General features: G+C 43.3%; 1 protein-coding gene across 1 annotated transcript in view; it reads right to left on the minus strand.

Annotated features, from left to right (window-relative positions):
• Nucleotides 1-16212, minus strand: part of LOC135788147 (uncharacterized) — a 101110-nt gene that overhangs the window by 33627 nt on the left and 51271 nt on the right. The window contains exons 41-92 of the mRNA XM_073813287.1: nt 15878-16077; nt 15618-15718; nt 15353-15471; nt 15102-15269; nt 14761-14960; nt 14500-14600; nt 13066-13184; nt 12805-12972; nt 12427-12626; nt 12166-12266; nt 11901-12019; nt 11643-11810; nt 11269-11468; nt 11020-11120; nt 10756-10874; nt 10494-10661; nt 10116-10315; nt 9856-9956; nt 9591-9709; nt 9332-9499; nt 8958-9157; nt 8718-8818; nt 8454-8572; nt 8193-8360; nt 7814-8013; nt 7552-7652; nt 7288-7406; nt 7029-7196; nt 6659-6858; nt 6411-6511; nt 6148-6266; nt 5888-6055; nt 5510-5709; nt 5249-5349; nt 4984-5102; nt 4723-4890; nt 4343-4542; nt 4081-4181; nt 3816-3934; nt 3556-3723; nt 3181-3380; nt 2933-3033; nt 2671-2789; nt 2410-2577; nt 2032-2231; nt 1771-1871; nt 1506-1624; nt 1246-1413; nt 874-1073; nt 676-776; nt 412-530; nt 151-318 (exon numbers count right to left, since the gene is read on the minus strand). Of these exons, the coding sequence (XP_073669388.1) occupies nt 151-318; nt 412-530; nt 676-776; nt 874-1073; nt 1246-1413; nt 1506-1624; nt 1771-1871; nt 2032-2231; nt 2410-2577; nt 2671-2789; nt 2933-3033; nt 3181-3380; nt 3556-3723; nt 3816-3934; nt 4081-4181; nt 4343-4542; nt 4723-4890; nt 4984-5102; nt 5249-5349; nt 5510-5709; nt 5888-6055; nt 6148-6266; nt 6411-6511; nt 6659-6858; nt 7029-7196; nt 7288-7406; nt 7552-7652; nt 7814-8013; nt 8193-8360; nt 8454-8572; nt 8718-8818; nt 8958-9157; nt 9332-9499; nt 9591-9709; nt 9856-9956; nt 10116-10315; nt 10494-10661; nt 10756-10874; nt 11020-11120; nt 11269-11468; nt 11643-11810; nt 11901-12019; nt 12166-12266; nt 12427-12626; nt 12805-12972; nt 13066-13184; nt 14500-14600; nt 14761-14960; nt 15102-15269; nt 15353-15471; nt 15618-15718; nt 15878-16077 (7644 nt within the window). The remainder of the gene's footprint in view (nt 1-150; nt 319-411; nt 531-675; nt 777-873; nt 1074-1245; nt 1414-1505; nt 1625-1770; nt 1872-2031; nt 2232-2409; nt 2578-2670; nt 2790-2932; nt 3034-3180; nt 3381-3555; nt 3724-3815; nt 3935-4080; nt 4182-4342; nt 4543-4722; nt 4891-4983; nt 5103-5248; nt 5350-5509; nt 5710-5887; nt 6056-6147; nt 6267-6410; nt 6512-6658; nt 6859-7028; nt 7197-7287; nt 7407-7551; nt 7653-7813; nt 8014-8192; nt 8361-8453; nt 8573-8717; nt 8819-8957; nt 9158-9331; nt 9500-9590; nt 9710-9855; nt 9957-10115; nt 10316-10493; nt 10662-10755; nt 10875-11019; nt 11121-11268; nt 11469-11642; nt 11811-11900; nt 12020-12165; nt 12267-12426; nt 12627-12804; nt 12973-13065; nt 13185-14499; nt 14601-14760; nt 14961-15101; nt 15270-15352; nt 15472-15617; nt 15719-15877; nt 16078-16212) is intronic.

Below are 16212 nucleotides of genomic sequence, written 5' to 3' on the forward strand. Positions count from 1 at the left end.
ATCAACAGACCCGGTATAAATTCCTTCAGCCCTCCTAAAATTTCTGCCACGTCATTTGTTTTGATCAAACAAATGCAGACTTGTACATAATTGCATGCATGCTCTTCTATTACAATGACATGCTTACCCAAGATCAAAGATTGAACATACCTGCGAATTCTGGGAGAGACCTGCCAGGAAATCATTCACGTTCTGGAAGGCATCAGCATTTTCTAGATGGTCAAATACCATGGTGATCATGTCTGGGTTGTTTAGTGCTCCAGAGTTCACCGTAAGTTGAGCAACTTGGGAAGCGCTCAGAAGGTCCAGTGCCTCAAACTGATGGGGTAAAAACAAACAAAAGTTTGCAGACTGAACATGGACACCAGGATACAGTCACAGAATATTTTTTGCAGCCCATCAAGAACTTACATTGGAAAAGTTTGCATTGAGCACTATCAGATCTTGGAATGCCACGTAGACTGAGAAATTACCAAAGTTCACATCAAGCCAGGTTCTGAGACTGCTGGTGTCTGACCCACAGGTTGAGCCTGCAACAATGCCACATAGGGGAGACTCATTGGGAGTGAAACAGCAATCATGACAGGCAAAGCTCAGTTATGCCTTTAAGGCACAAAAAGTAATTCAAACCAACATAAATCGAGTCCGGGAAAATTTTCAATCAACTAGATTTACCCGATCCACTGGTGTGTTTCAGTTGATCCACCAGAACAAGTGTGAGCTCCTGCTGTCTCTCCAGTGACATCTGATCAATGACGCTGCTAAGACCCTTAACGCTACATTACAAATGTAAAATGAAAAGGTAAGATAGATTAACAATTGCACAATAAGTGCATTAAATTTCATGGCCAACAATGTGAGCATACTACGTACACTGCGTGGAAAGCGATGCAGTCCCCGTAGGATGTTGCTGTCTGGAGCATCTCTGCAGTTATGCTGGGCAGGAGAGGAATCAGTTTCACGGTAAACCAAGAAACCCAGTCTCCTCTCAAAAACTCAGTAAAATGGAGACTGATGATGGCAAAGGTCCGATTCATCATGATGCCCCTTACCACCGGATGTATTTCCAAATCCTTGAAGAAATGTCCAAACACATAAGAACATCAACAGACCCGGTACAAATTTCTTCAGCTCTCCTGAATTTTCTGCCACACCATTTGGATCGATCAAACGAATGCAGACGTGTATGTTTGCATGCTCTTCTATTACAATAACATTCTTCCCTAGATCAAAGATAAAACATACCTGTGAATTCTGGGTGAGACCTGCCAGGAAATCATTCATGTTCTGGAATGCATCGCCTTTTTCTAGATGTTCAAATACCATTGTGATCATGTCTGGGTTGTTCATTCCTCCAGAGTCCACCAACAGCTTAGCAACTTGGGAAGCACCCAGAGAGTCCAGTGCCTCAGACTAATGTGGAAAAACAAACGAAAGGTTTCAGACTGACCATGGACAACAGGATACAGTCATAGAACAAATTGTGCAGCAAATCAAGGCCTTACATTGAAAAAGTTTGCATTGAGCAGTAGCAGATCTTGGAATTCAACGTAGACGGAGAATTTACCAAAGTTCACATCAAGCCAGGCGCTGAGACTGCTGGTGTCTGACCCGCAGGTTGAGCCTGCAACAATGCCACGCAGGAGAGACTCATTGAGAGAGAAACAGCAATCATGACAAGCAAAGCAAAGTAATGCCTTTTAATGCAAAATAAACAATTCAAAAAAGCAAAAATGTAGCCCTGGAAAAAGTTCAATCAACTAGACTTACCCGATCTGCTGGGGTGTTTCAGATGATCCACCAGAACAAGTGTGAGCTCCTGCTGTCTCTCCAGTGACATCTGGTCAAAGACGCTGCTAAGACCCTCAACGCTATATTAGAAATGTAAAATTAAAAGGTAAGATATTTGCCTATTTTGCCTGCTTTAAATGGCTGACTAAAGCAGCATGAGACCAGGCATCATGTTTTTAGTGACAATGGCACAATAAGTGCATTAAAGTAAATGGCCACCAATGTTAGCGTAATATGTACATTATGTGGAATGCGATGCAGTCGCTGTCTGATGTTGCTGTCTGGAGCATCTCTGCAGTTATGCTGGGCAGAAGAGGAATCAGTTTCTCCGTGAACCAGGAAACCCAGTCTACTCTCAAGAACTGTGTAAAATGGAGACTGATGATGGTAAAGGTCCGATTCATTATGACGTCCCTCACCACCGGATGGATTTCCAAGGCCTTGAGGAAATGCCAAACACAAAAGAACATCAACAGACCTGGTACAACTTCCTTTAACCCTCCTGAATTTTCTGCCACGTCACTTGTATCGATCAAACAGATGCAGACTTGTGCATGCTTCTGTGCATGATCTTCTATTACCATTACATGCTTACCCAAGGTCAAAGATTGAACATACCTGCGAATTCTGGGTGAGACCTGCTAGGAAATCATTCACATTTTGGAATGCATCACCATTTTCTAGATGGTCAAATACCATGGTGATCATGTCTGGGTTCTTCAGTGCTACAGATTTCACAGTAAGTTGAGCAACTTGGGAAGCGCTCAGAAAGTCCAGTGCCTCAAACTGATGAGGGAAAAACAAACGAAAGGGTGCAGACTGAGAATGGACACCAGGATAGAGTCACAGAACAAATTGTGCAGCACATCATGGCCTTACATTGGAAAAGTTTGCATTGAGCAGTAGCAGATCTTGGAATGCCACGTGGACTGAGAATTGACCAAAGTTCACATCAAGCCAGGCTCTGAGACTGCTGGTGTCTGACCCACAGGTTGAGCCTGCAACAATGCCACACAGAAGAGACTCATTTAGAAAGAAACAGCAATCATGACAGGCAAAGCACAGTAATGCCGTTAAGGCACAAGATGCAATTCAAACAAACAAATCGAGGCCGGGAAAAAGTTCAATCAACTAGACTTACCTGATCCTGTGGTGTGTTTCAGATGATCCACCAGAACAAGTGTATGTTCCTGCTGTCTCTCCAGTGACATCTGGTCAAAAACGCTGCTAAGACCCTCAACGCTACATTGGAAATGTAAAATTGAAAGGTAAGATAGAGGCCAATTTTGCCTGTTTTAATTGACTGACTAAAACATCTTGAGACAGGGCACCTAACAGGGCAATAAGTGCATTTAAGTACATGGCCAACAATGTGAGCATAGTACGTACATTGAGTGGAATGCGTTGCAATCGCCATAGGATGTTGCTTTCTGGAGCATCTCTGCAGTTATGCTGGGCAAGAGAGGAATCAGTTGCACGGTGAACCAGGAAACCCAGTCTTCTCTTAAGAACTCTGTAAAATGGAGACTGATGATGGCAAAGGTCCGATTCATCATCATGTCCCTCACCACTGGATTTATTTCCAAAGCCTTGAAGAAACGACCAAACACAAAAGAACATCAACAGAACCGGTACAAATTCATTCAGCCCTACTGAATTTTCTGCCGCGCCATTTGGATCGATCAAATGGATGTAGACTTTTACATGTTTGCATGCTCTTTTCTTACAATGTCATGCTTTCCCAAGATCAAAGAAAGAACATACCTGCGAATTCTGGGTGAGACCTGCCAGGAAATCATTCACGTTCTGGAACGCATCGCCATTTTCTAGATGGTCAAATACCATTGTGATCATGTCTGGGTTGTTCAGTGCTCCAGAGTCCACTGTCAGCTTACCAACTTGGGAAGCGCTCAGAGAGTCCAGTGCTTCAAACTAATAGGAAGAAACAAACGAAAGGTTGCAGACTGAGCATGGACATGAGAATACAGTCTCAAAAATAATTGTGCAGCAAATCAAAGCCTTACATTGGAAAAGTTCTCATTGAGCAGTAGCAGATCTTGGAATGCCACGTCGACTGAGAATTTACCAAAGTTCACATCAAGCCAGGCGTTGAGACTACTGGTGTCTGACCCGCAGGTTGAGCCTGCAACAATGCCACACAGGGGAGACTCATTGAGAGAGAAACAGCAATCATGACAAGCAAAGCACAGTAATGCCTTGTAACCCAAAATAAGCAATTTATACAAGCAACAATGGAGGCCAGGGAAAAGTTGAATCAACTAGACTTACCCGATCCGGCGGTGTGTTTCAGATGATCCACCAGCACAAGTGTGATCGTCTGCTGTCTCTTCAGTGACATCTGGTCAAAGACGCTGCTAAGACCCTCAACGCTACATTGGAAATGTAAATTAAAAAGGATAAGATAGATGCCAACTTTGCCTGCTTTAAATGATTAACTAAAACAGCTAGCGACCAGGCATCATATTTTTACTGACAATGGCACAATAAGTGCATTAAAGTACATGGCCAGTAACGTTAGCGTACTACGTACATTGTGTGGAATGCGATGCAGTCGCCAACTGATGTTGATGTCTGAAGCATCTCTGCAGTTATGCTGGGCAGGAGAGGAATCAGTTTCATCGTGAACCAGGAAACCCAGTCTTCTCTCAAGAATTGTGTAAAATGGAGACTGATTATGGCAAAGGTTCGATTCATCATGACGTCCCTCACCACCGGATGGATTTCCAAAGCCTTGAGGAAATGACCAATCACAAAAGAACATCAACAGACCTGGTACAAATTCCTTCAGCCGTTCTGAATTTTTTTGCCAGATCATTTGTATCGATCAAACAAATGCAGACTTGTGCATACTTGCATGCCTGCTCTTCGATTACAATGACATGCTTACCTAAGATCAAAGATTGAACATACCTGTGAATTGTGGGCGAGGCCTGCCAGGAAATCATTCACGTTCTGGAACGCATCACCATTTTCTAGATGGTCAAATACCATGGTGATCATGTCTGGGTTGTACAGTGCTCCAGAGTTCACCGTAAGTTGAGCAACTTGGGAAGTGCTCAGAAAGTCCAGTTCCTCAAACTGATGGGGGAAAAACAAACGAAAGGTTGCGCATTGAGCATGGACACCAGAAAACAGTCACAGAACAAATTGTGCAGCAAATCAATGCCTTACATTGAAAAAGTTCGCATTGAGCAGTAGCAGATCTTGGAATGCCACATAGACTGAAAGTTTACCAAAATTCACATCAAGCCAGGCGCTGAGACTGCTGGTGTCTGACCCGCAGGTTGAGCCTGCAACAATGCCATGCAGGGGAGACTCATTGAGAGAGAAACAGCAATCATGACAAGAACAGCACAGTAATGCCATTTAATGCAAAGGAAGCAATTCAAACAAGCAAAATTGGAGGCCGGGAAAAAGTTTAATCAACTAGACTTACCCGATCTGCCAGAGTGTTTCAGATGATCCACCAGAACAAGTGTGAGCTCCTGCTGTCTCTCCAGTGACATCTGGTCAAAGACGCTGCTAAGACCTTTAACGCTACGTTGCAAATGTAAAATAAAAATGTAAGATAGTTGCCAATTTTGCCTGCTTTAAGTGACTGACTAAAACATCTTGAGACAGGGCACCATGATTTTAGTGCCAATGGCACAATAAGACCATTAAAGTACATGGCCAGCAGTGTTAGCGTACTACGTACATTGCGTGGAATGCAATGCAGTCGCCATGTGATGTTGCTGTCTGGAGCATCTCTGCATTTATGCTGGGCAGGAGAGGAATCAGTTTCACCGTGAACCAGGAAACCCAGTCTACTCTCAAGAACTGTGTAAAATGGAAACTGATGATGGCAAATGTCCGATTCATCATGATGTCCCTTACCACCAGATGGATTTCCACAGCCTTGAGGAAATGACCAAACACAAAAGAACATCAACAGACCTGTAGAAATTCCTTCAGCCCTCCTGAATTTTTTGCTGCATCGTGTGTATCGATCAAACAAATGCAGACTTGTGCATAATTGCATGCATGCTGTTCTATTACAATGACATGCTTGCCCAAGATCAAAGATTGAACATACCTGTGAATTCTGGCTGAGACCTGCCAGGAAATCATTCATGTTCTGGAATGCATTGGCATTTTCTAGATGGTCAAATACCATGGTGATCATGTCTGGGTTGTTCAGTGCTCCAGAGTTTACTGTAAGTTGAGCAACTTGGGAAGCGCTCAGAAGGTCCAGTGCCTCAAACTGATGGGGGAAAACAACCAAAATGTTGCAGACTGAGCATGGACACCAAGATACAGTCACAGAATAAACTGTGCAGTACATCAAGGACTTACATTGGAAAAGTTCACATTGAGCAGTAGCAGATCTTGGAATGCCACGTAGACTGAGAATTTACCAAAGTTCATATCAAGCCAGGCTTTGAGACTGCTGGTGTCTGACCCACAGGTTGAGCCTGCAACAATGCCACGCAGGAGAGACTCATTGAGAGAGAAACAGCAATCATGACAGGCAGAGCACAGTAATGCCTTTAAGGCACAGAAAGCAATTCAAAAAAACATCAATCGAGGCCAGAAAAAGTTCAATTAACTAGACTTACCCGATCCGCCGGTGTGTTTCAGATGGTCCACCAGAACAATTGTGAGATCCTGCTGTCTCTCCAGTGACATCTGGTCAAAGATGCTGCTAAGACTCTCAACACTAAATTGGAAATGTAAAATTAAAAGGTAAGATAGATGCCAATTTTGCCTGCTTTAAGTTACTGACTTAAACAGCTTGAGACAAGGCACCTAACAGGGCAAAAAGTGCATTAAAGTACATTGCCAAAAATGTGAGCAAACTACGTACATTGCCTGGAATGCGTTGCAGTCGACGAAGGATGTTGCTGTCTGGAGCATCTCTGTAGTTATGCTGGGCAATAGAGGTATCATTTTCACGCTGAACCAGGAAACCCAGTCCCCTCTCAAGAAATCTGTAAAATGGAGACTGATGATGGCAAAGGTGCGATTCATCATGATGTCCCTCACCACTGGATGGATTTCCAAAACCTTGAGGAAATGACCAAACACAAAAGAAAATCAACAGACCTGATACAAATCGTTCAGCCCTCCTGGATTTTCTGGCTCGATCAAACGATCAAACGGGAGCAGCCTGGAACATGTTTGCATGCTCTTTTATAACAATTACATGTTTTCCCAATATCAAAGAAAGAACATACCTGCGAATTCTGGGTGAGACCTGCCAGGAAATCATTCACGTTCTGGAACGCATCACCATTTTCTAGATGGTCAAATACCATGGTGATCATGTCTGGGTTGTTCAGTGCTCCAGAGTCCACCGTCAGCTTAGCAACTTGGAAAGTGCTCAGAGAGTCCAGTGTCTCAAACTAATGGGGAGAAACAAATGAAAGGTTGCAGACTGAGCATAAACACAAGGATACAGTCACAACCAAATTGTGCAGCAAATCAAGACCTTACATTCACAAAGTTCACATTGAGCAGTAGCAGATCTTGGAATGCCACGTAGACTGAGAATTTACCAAAGTTCACATCAAGCCAGGCTTTGAGACTGCTGGTATCGGACCCACAGATTGAGCCTGCAACAATACCACACAGGAAAGACTCATTAACAGAAAAACAGCAATCATGATAGGCAAAGCACAGAAATGCTGTTAAGGCACAAGAAGCAATTCAAACAAACATAAATCGAGGCAGTGAAAGTGTTCAATCAACTAGACTTACCTGATCTGCCGGTGTGCTTCAGATGATCCACCAGAACAAGTGTGAACGTCTGCTGTCTCTCCAGTGATATCTGGTCAAAGACGCTGCTGAGACCCTCAACGCTACATTGAGAATGTAAAATTAAAAGGTAAGATAGATGCCTATTTTGCCTGCTTAAAATGACTTGACTAAAACATCTTGAGACAGGTCACCATGAATTTATTGACAATGGCACAATACGTGCATTAAAGTACATGGCCAGCAATGTAAGAGTACTACGTACATTGCGCGGAATGCAATGCAGTCGCCATCTGATGTTGCTGTCTGGAGCATCTCAGCAGTTATGCTGGGCAGGAGAGGAATCAGTTTCACCGTGAACCAGGAAACCCAGTCTTCTCTCAAGAACTCTGTAAAATGTAGACTGATGATGGCAAAGGTCCGATTCATCATGATGTCCCTCACAACGGGATGAATTTCCAAAGCCTTGAGGAAATGACCAAACACAAAAGAACTTCAGCAGACCCGGTACAAATTCCTTCAGCCCTCCTGAATTTTCTGCCATGTCATTTGAATCGATCAAAGTGATGCAGACTTGTGCCTACTTGCATGCATTCTGTTCTATAACTTTGGCATGCTTACCCAAGATCAAAGATTGAACATACCTGGGAATTCTGGGCGAGACCTGCCAGGAAATCATTCACATTCTGGAACGCATCTGCATTTTCTAGATGGTCAAATACCATTGTGATCATGTGTGGGTTGTTCAGTGCTCCAGAATTCACCGTAAGTTGAGCAACTTGGAAAGCGCTCAGAAGGTCCAGTGCCTCAAACTGATGGGGGAAAAACAAACGAAAGGTTGCAGAATGAGCATGGATACCAGGATACAGTCACAACATAAATTGTGCAGCACATCAACGACTTACATTGGAAAAGTTCGCATTGAGCATTAGCAGATCTTGGAATGCCACGTAGACAAAGAATTTACCAAAGTTCACATCAAGCCAGGCTCTGAGACTGCTGGTTTCTGACCCACAGGTTGAGCCTGCAACAATTCCAAGCAGGAGAGACTCATTGAGGGAGAAACAGCAATCATGTTAGGCAAAGCACAGTAATGCCTTTAAGGCACAAGAACCAATTCAAATAAACATAAATCGAGGCCGGGAAAAAGTTCAATCAACTAGACTTACCCGATCCGCCGGTTTGTTTCAGATGGTCCACCAGAACAATTGTGAGCTCCTGCTGTCTCTCCAGTGACATCTGGTCAAATACGCTGCTAAGACCCTCAATGCTACATTGGAAATGTAAAATTTAAAGGTAAGAAAGATCCAAAATTTGCCTGCTTTAAATGACTGACTTAAACATCTTGAGACAGGATGCCTAACGGGACAATAAGTGCATTAAAGTAACAATCTGAGCATACTACGTACATTGCGTGGAATGCGATGCAGTCGCCGTCTGATGTTGCTGTCTGAAGCATCTCTGCATTTATGCTGGGCAAGAGAGGAATCAGATTTACGGTGAACCAGGAAACCCAGTCTCCTCTCATAAACTTTGTAAAATGGAGACTGACGATGGCAAAGGTACGATTCATCATGATGTCCCTCACCAATGGATGGATTTCCAAACTCTTGAGGAAATGACCAAACACAAAAGAACATCAACAGACCCTGTACAAATTCCGTCAGCCCTCTGAATTTTCTGCCGCGCCATTTGGATCGATCAAACGAATGGAGACTTGTACATGTTTACATGCTCTTCTATTACAATGACATGCTTTCCCAAGATCAAAGAAAGAACATACCTGCGAATTCTGTGTGAAACTTGCCAGGAAATCATTCACGTTCTGGAACGCATTGCCATTTTCTAGATGGTCAAATACCATGGTGATCATGTCTGGATTGTTCAGTGCTCCAGAGTCCACCGTCAGCTTAACAACTTGGGAAGGGCTCAGAGAGTCCAGTGCCTCAAACTAATGGGACAAACAAACGAAAGGTTGCAGACTGAGCATGGACACCAAGGTACAGTCACAGAAATAATTGTGCAGCAAATCAAGGCCTTACATTAAAAAAGTTTGCATTGAGCAGTAGCAGATCTTGGAATGCCACGTAGACTGAGAATTGACCAAAGTTCACATCAAGCCAGGAGCTGAGACTGCTTGTGTCTGACCCGCAGTTTGAGCCTGCAACAATGCCATGCAGGGGAGACTCATTGAGAGAGAAACAGCAATCATGACAAGCAAAGCACAATAATGCCTTTTAATGCAAAATAAGCAGTTCAAAAAAGCAAAAATGTAGCCCTGGAAAAAGTGGAATCAACTGGATATACCCGATCTGCCGGGGTGTTTCAGATGATCCACCAGAACAAGTGTGAGCTCCTGCTGTCTCTCCAGTGACATCTGGTCAAAGACGATGCTAAGACCCTCAACGCTACATTGGAAATGTAAAATTAAAGATAAGATAGATGCCTATTTTGCCTGCTTTAAATGACTAACTAAAACAGCTTTAAACAGGGCATTATGTTTTTATTGACAATGGCACAATAAATGCATTAAGGTACATGGCCAGCAATGTTAGCGTACTACGTACATTGCGTGGAATGCGATGCAGTCGCCGTCTGATGTTGCTGTCTGAAGCATCTCTGCAGTTATGCTGGGCAGTAGAGGAATCAGTTTCAATGTGAACCAGGAAACCCAGTCAACTCTCAAGAACTGTGTAAAATGGAGACGGATGATGGCAAAGGTCCGATTCATCATGACATCCCTCACAACCGGATGGATTTCCAAAGCCTTGAGGAAATGCAGAACACAAAAGAACATCAAAAGACCTGGTACAAGTACCTTTAGTCCTCCTGAATTTTCTGCCACATCACTTGTATCGATCAAACGGATGCAGACTTGTGCATGCTTGCATGCATGCACTTCCATTATAATGAGATCATTACTCAGGATCAAATATTGAACATACCTGCGAATTCTGGGTGAGACCTGCCAGGAAATCATTCACGTTTTGAAACGCATTGCCATTTTCTAGATTGTCAAATACCATGGTGATCATGTCTGGGTTGTTCAGTGCTCCAGAGTTCACCGTAAGTTGAGCAACTTGGGAAGCGCTCAGAGAGTCCAGTGCATCAAACTGATGGGGGAAAAAACAAACGAAAGGTTGCAGACTGAGCATGGATACCAGGATATAGTCACAAAATAAATTGTGCAGCACATCAACGACTTACATTGGAAAAGTTTGCATTGAGCAGTAGCAGATCTTGGAATGCCACGTAGACTGAGAATTGACCAAAGTTCATATCAAGCCAGACTCTGAGACTGCTGGTGTCTGACCCACAGGTTGAGCCTGCAACAATGCCACGCAGAAGAGACACATTGAGAGAGAAACAGCAATCATGTCAGGCAAAGCACAGTAATGCCTTTAAGGCACAAGAAGCAATTCAAACAAACATTAATTGAGGCCGGGAAAAAGTTTAATCAACAAGACTTACCCATTCCACCGGTGTGTTTCAGATGATCCACCAGAACAATTGTGAGCTGGTGCTTTCTCTCCAGTGACATCTGGTCAATGACGCTGCTTAGACCCTTAACTCTTCATTGGAAATGTAAAATTTAAAAATTAAGATAGATGCCAATTTTTCCTGCTTTAAGTGACTGAATAAAACATATTGAGATAGGGCACCTAACGGGACAATAATTGCATTAAAGAACATGGCCAACAATGTGAGCATACTACGTACATTGCGTGGAATGCGATGCAGTCGCCGTAGGATGTTGCTGTCTGGAGCATCTCTGCATTTATACTGGGCAAGAGAGGAATCAGATTTACGGTGAACCAGGAAACCCAGTCTCCTCTTAAGAACTCTGTAAAATGGAGACTGATGATGGCAAAGGTTCGATTCATCATTATGTCCCTCACCACTGGATGGATTTCCAAAGCCTTGAGGAAATGACCAAACACAAAAGAACATCAACAGACCTGGTACAAATTCCTTCAGCCCTTCTGAATTTTCTGCTGCGCCATTTGGGTCGATCAAACGGATGCAGACTTGTACATGTTTGCATGGTCTTCTATTACAATGACATATTTTCCCAAGATAAAAAAAGAACATACCTGCGAATTCTGGGTAAGACCTGCCAAGAAATCATTCATGTTCTGTAATGCATCACCATTTTCTAGATGGTCAAATACCATGGTGATCATGTCTGGGTTGTTCAGTGCTCCAGAGTCCACCGTCAGCTTAGCAACTTGGGAAGTGCTCAGAGAATCCAGTGCCTCAAACTAATGGGGAGAAACAAACGGAAGGTTACAGACTGAGCATAGACACCAGGATAGTCACAAACATTATTGTGCAGCAAATCAATGCCTTACATTGGAAAAGTTTGGATTGAGCAGTAGCAGATCTTGGAATTCCACGTAGACTGAGAATTTACCAAAGTTCACATCAAGCCAGGCGCTGAGACTACTGGTGTCTGACCCGCAGGTTGAGCCTGCAACAATGCCATGGAGTGGAGACTCATTTTGAGAGAAACAGCAATCATGACAGGCAAAGCAGAATAATGCATTTTAACGCAAAAGAAGCAATTTAAACAAGCAAAACTGGAGGCCGGGAAAAAGTTGAATCAATTAGACTTACCAAATTCGCTGGTGTGTTTCAGATGATCCACCATAACAAGTGTGAGTTCCCGCTGTCTCTCCAGTGATATCTGGTCAAAGACGCTGCTAAGACCCTGAACGCTACATTGGAAATGTAAAATAAAAAGGTAAGATAGATGCCTATTTTGCCTGCTTTAAATGACTGAATAAAACCTCTTGAAACAGGGCATCATGATTTTAATGACAATGGCACAATAAGTGCATTAAAGTACATGGCCAGCAATGTTAGCATACTACATACATTGCGTGGAATGCAATGCAGTCGCTGTCTGATGTTGCTGTCTGGAGCATCTCTGCAGTTATGCTGGGCAGGAGAGGAATCAGTTTCACTGTGAACCAGGAAACCCAGTCTTCTCTCAAGAACTCTGTAAAATGTAGACTGATGATGGCAAAGGTCCGATTCATCATGATGTCCCTCACCACGGGATGAATTTCCAAAGCCTTGAGGAAATGACCAAACACAAAAGAACATGAACAGATCTGGTACAAATTCCTTTAGCCCTCTGAATTTTCTGCCACGTAATTTGTATTGATCAAACGAATGCAGACTTGTGCATACTTGCATGCATGCTCTTCTATTACAATGACATGCTTTCCCAAGATCAAAGATTGAACATACCTGCGAATTCTGGGTGAGACCTGCCAGGAAATCATTCATGTTCTGGAAGGCATCAGCATTTTCTAGATGATCAAATACCATGGTGATCATGTCTGGGTTGTTCAGTGCTCCAGAGTTCACCGTAAGTTGAGCAACTTGGGAAGCGCTCAGAAGGTCCAGTGCCTCAAACTAATGGGGGGAAAACAAACGAAAGGTTGCAGACTGAGCATGGACACGAGGATACAGTGGCAGTATAAATTGTGCAGCACATCAAGGACTTACATTGGAAAAGTTTGCATTGAGCAGTATCAGATCTTGGAATGCCACGTAGACTGAGAAATTACCAAAGTTCACATCAAGCCAGGCTCTGAGACTGCTGGTGTCTGACCCACAGGTTGAGCCTGCAACAATGCCACGCAGAGGAGACTCATTGAGAGAGAAACAGCAATCATGACAGGCAAAGCACAGTAATGCCTTAAGGGATAGTTCGGCCAAAAATTATATGAAACCCATGATTTACTCACCCCCAAGCTGTCCGAGTTGCATATGTCCATCGTTTTTCAGACAAACACATTTTCGGATATTTTAGAAAATGTTTTAGATCTTTCAGTTGATTAAATGTAATGTTACGGGGTCCACTACCTTCAAGTCCAGAAAAAAATGCGTCCATCCTTCACAAAATAAACCAAACGGCTCCAGGATGATAAACAAAGGCCTTCTGAGGGTAATCCGTGCAGTGTTGTTGTAGAAATATCCATATTTAAAACTTTATTAATGAAAATAAATACCTTCCGGTAGCGCCGCCATCTTAGTCGCGTCCGCATTCAGGATGAGAGCTTATGCAGCCTACGGAGGCTACTCTGCTGCTGCTCTGTGCTCCCGCCCCCCGAATTTGTCATACGTCACTAAGAAAAGTGCGTACACTACGCGAATACTCTCTCCTGAATACAGAGGAGTCTAAGAGTACGTTCAGACTGCCAGCGACGTTATCGCTGTGTGTCGCACGTCTCTTTCAATGAGGCGTTTCTAAATCTGGTTGTCATAAACAAATGAGTACCATCCACGCCAGTAACTTACAAGAAAAGGATGACGTGAACTCCACTGCTTTGTTCTCATTGGTAGTCGCTCCCGAAAGTCGCTCGACATTTGCATAAAGTTAAACTTTTCTTAACTTTCTCGCATCGCTGGACACGCCCATACGGTCGCCAACGGTCACTTTCGCTCGTGTCGCCGGAAGTCGCCAGGTATCCATTGAAATGAATGAGATCGCGTCGCTTTGCTACTGCTTGTTGTTGGCTGTCTGAATGGGGCGTAAGATGGCAGCGCTACCGGAAGGTATTTATATTCGTTAATAAAGTTTTAAATATGGATATTTCTACAACAACACCGCACGGATTACCCTCAGAAGACCTTTGTTTATCATCCTGGAGCCGTTTGGATTAAATTTGTGTAGGATGGACGCACTTTTTTTGGGCTTGAAGGTCGTGGACCCCGTAACATTACATTTAATCAACTAAAAGGTCTAAAACATTTTCTAAAATATCCGAAAATGTTTTTGTCTGAAAAACGATGGACATATGCAACTCGGACAGCTTGGGGGGTGAGTAAATCATGGTTTTAATATCATTTTTGCCGAACTATCCCTTTAAAGGCATAAGAAGCAATTCAAACAAACATAAATCGAGGCCGGGAAAGTGTTCAATCAACTAGACTAACCCGATCTACTGGTCTGTTTCAAATGATCCACCAGAACAAGTGTGAGCTCTTGCTGTCTCTCCAGTGACATCTGGTCAAAGATGCTGCTAAGACCCTCAACGCTACATTAGAAGTGTAAAATAAAAAGGTAAGATAGATGCCTATTTTGCCTGCTTTAAATGAGTGACTAAAACATCTTGAGACAGGGCACCATGATTTTATGTACAATGGCATAATAAGTGCATTAAATTACATGACGAACAATGCGAGCATACTACTTACATTATGTGGAAAGTGATGCAGTCGCCGTATGATGTTGCTGTCTGGAGCATCTCTGCAGTTATGCTGGGCAGGAGAGGAATCAGTTTCACGGTGAACCAGGAAACCCAGTCTCCTCTCAAGAACTCTGTAAAATGGAGACTGATGATGGCAAAGGTCCGATTCATCATGATATCCCTCACCACCGGATGGATTTCCAAATCCTTGAGGAAATGACCAAAGACAAAAGAACATCAACAGACCCGGTACAAATTCCTTCTGCCCTCCTGAATTTTCTTGTTTGCATGTTTGCATGCTTTTCTATTACAATGTCATGCTTTCCCAAGATCAAAGATAGAACATACCTTTGAAATCTGGGTGAGAACTGCCAGGAAATCATTCACGTTCTGGAATGCATCGCCATAATCTAGATGGTCAAAAACCATGGTGATCTTATCTGGGTTGTTCAGTCCTCCAGAGTCCACCGTCAGCTTAGCAACTTGGGAAGCGCTCAGAGAGTCCAGTGCCTCATACTAATGGGGAAAACAAATGAAAGGTTTCAGACTGAGCATGGATATAGTCATAGAACAAGTTGGGCAGCAAATCAAGGCCTTACATTGAAAAAGTTCGCATTGAGCAGTAGCAGATTTTGGAATGCCACGTAGACTGAGAATTTACCAAAATTCACATCAAGCCAGGCGCTGAGACTGCTGGTGTCTGACCCGCAGGTTGAGCCTGCAACAATGCCACACAAGGGAGACTCATTGAGAGAGAAACAGCAATCAGCACAAGCAAAGCACAGTAATGGCTTTTAACACAAAAGAATCAATTTAAACAATAAAAAATGGAGGCCTGGAAAAAGTTGACTCAACTAGACTTACCTGATACGCCGGTATGTTTCAGATGATCCACCAAAACAAGTGTAAGCTCCTGCTGTCTCTCCAGTGACATCTGGTCAAAGGCAATGCTAAGACCCTCAACACTACATAGGAAATGTAAAATAAAAGGTAAGATAGATGCCTATTTTGCCTGCTTGAAGTGTCTGACTAAAGCAGCTTGAGACCAGGCATCATGTTTTTATTGACAATGGCACAATAAGTGCATTAAAGTAAATGGCCAGCAATGTTAGCCTACTACGTACATTGCGTGGAATGCAATGCAGTCGCCGTCTGATGTTGCTGTCTGAAGCATCTCTGCAGTTATGCTGGGCAGGAGAGGAATCAGTTTTACAGTGAACCAGGAAACCCAGTCTACTCTCAAGAACTGTGTAAAATGGAGACTGATGATGGTAAAGGTCCGATTCATCATGACGTCCCTCACCACCGGATGGATTTCCAAAGCCTTGAGGAAATGAATAAACACAAAAGAACATCAATAGACCTGGTACAAATTCCTTCAGCCTTCCTGAATTTTCTGCTGCGTCATTTGTATAGATCAAACGAATGCAGACTTGTGCATGCTTGCATGCATGCTCTT

This window comes from Paramisgurnus dabryanus, chromosome 23, assembly GCF_030506205.2.
Source record: "Paramisgurnus dabryanus chromosome 23, PD_genome_1.1, whole genome shotgun sequence".
Lineage (NCBI taxonomy): Eukaryota > Metazoa > Chordata > Actinopteri > Cypriniformes > Cobitidae > Paramisgurnus > Paramisgurnus dabryanus.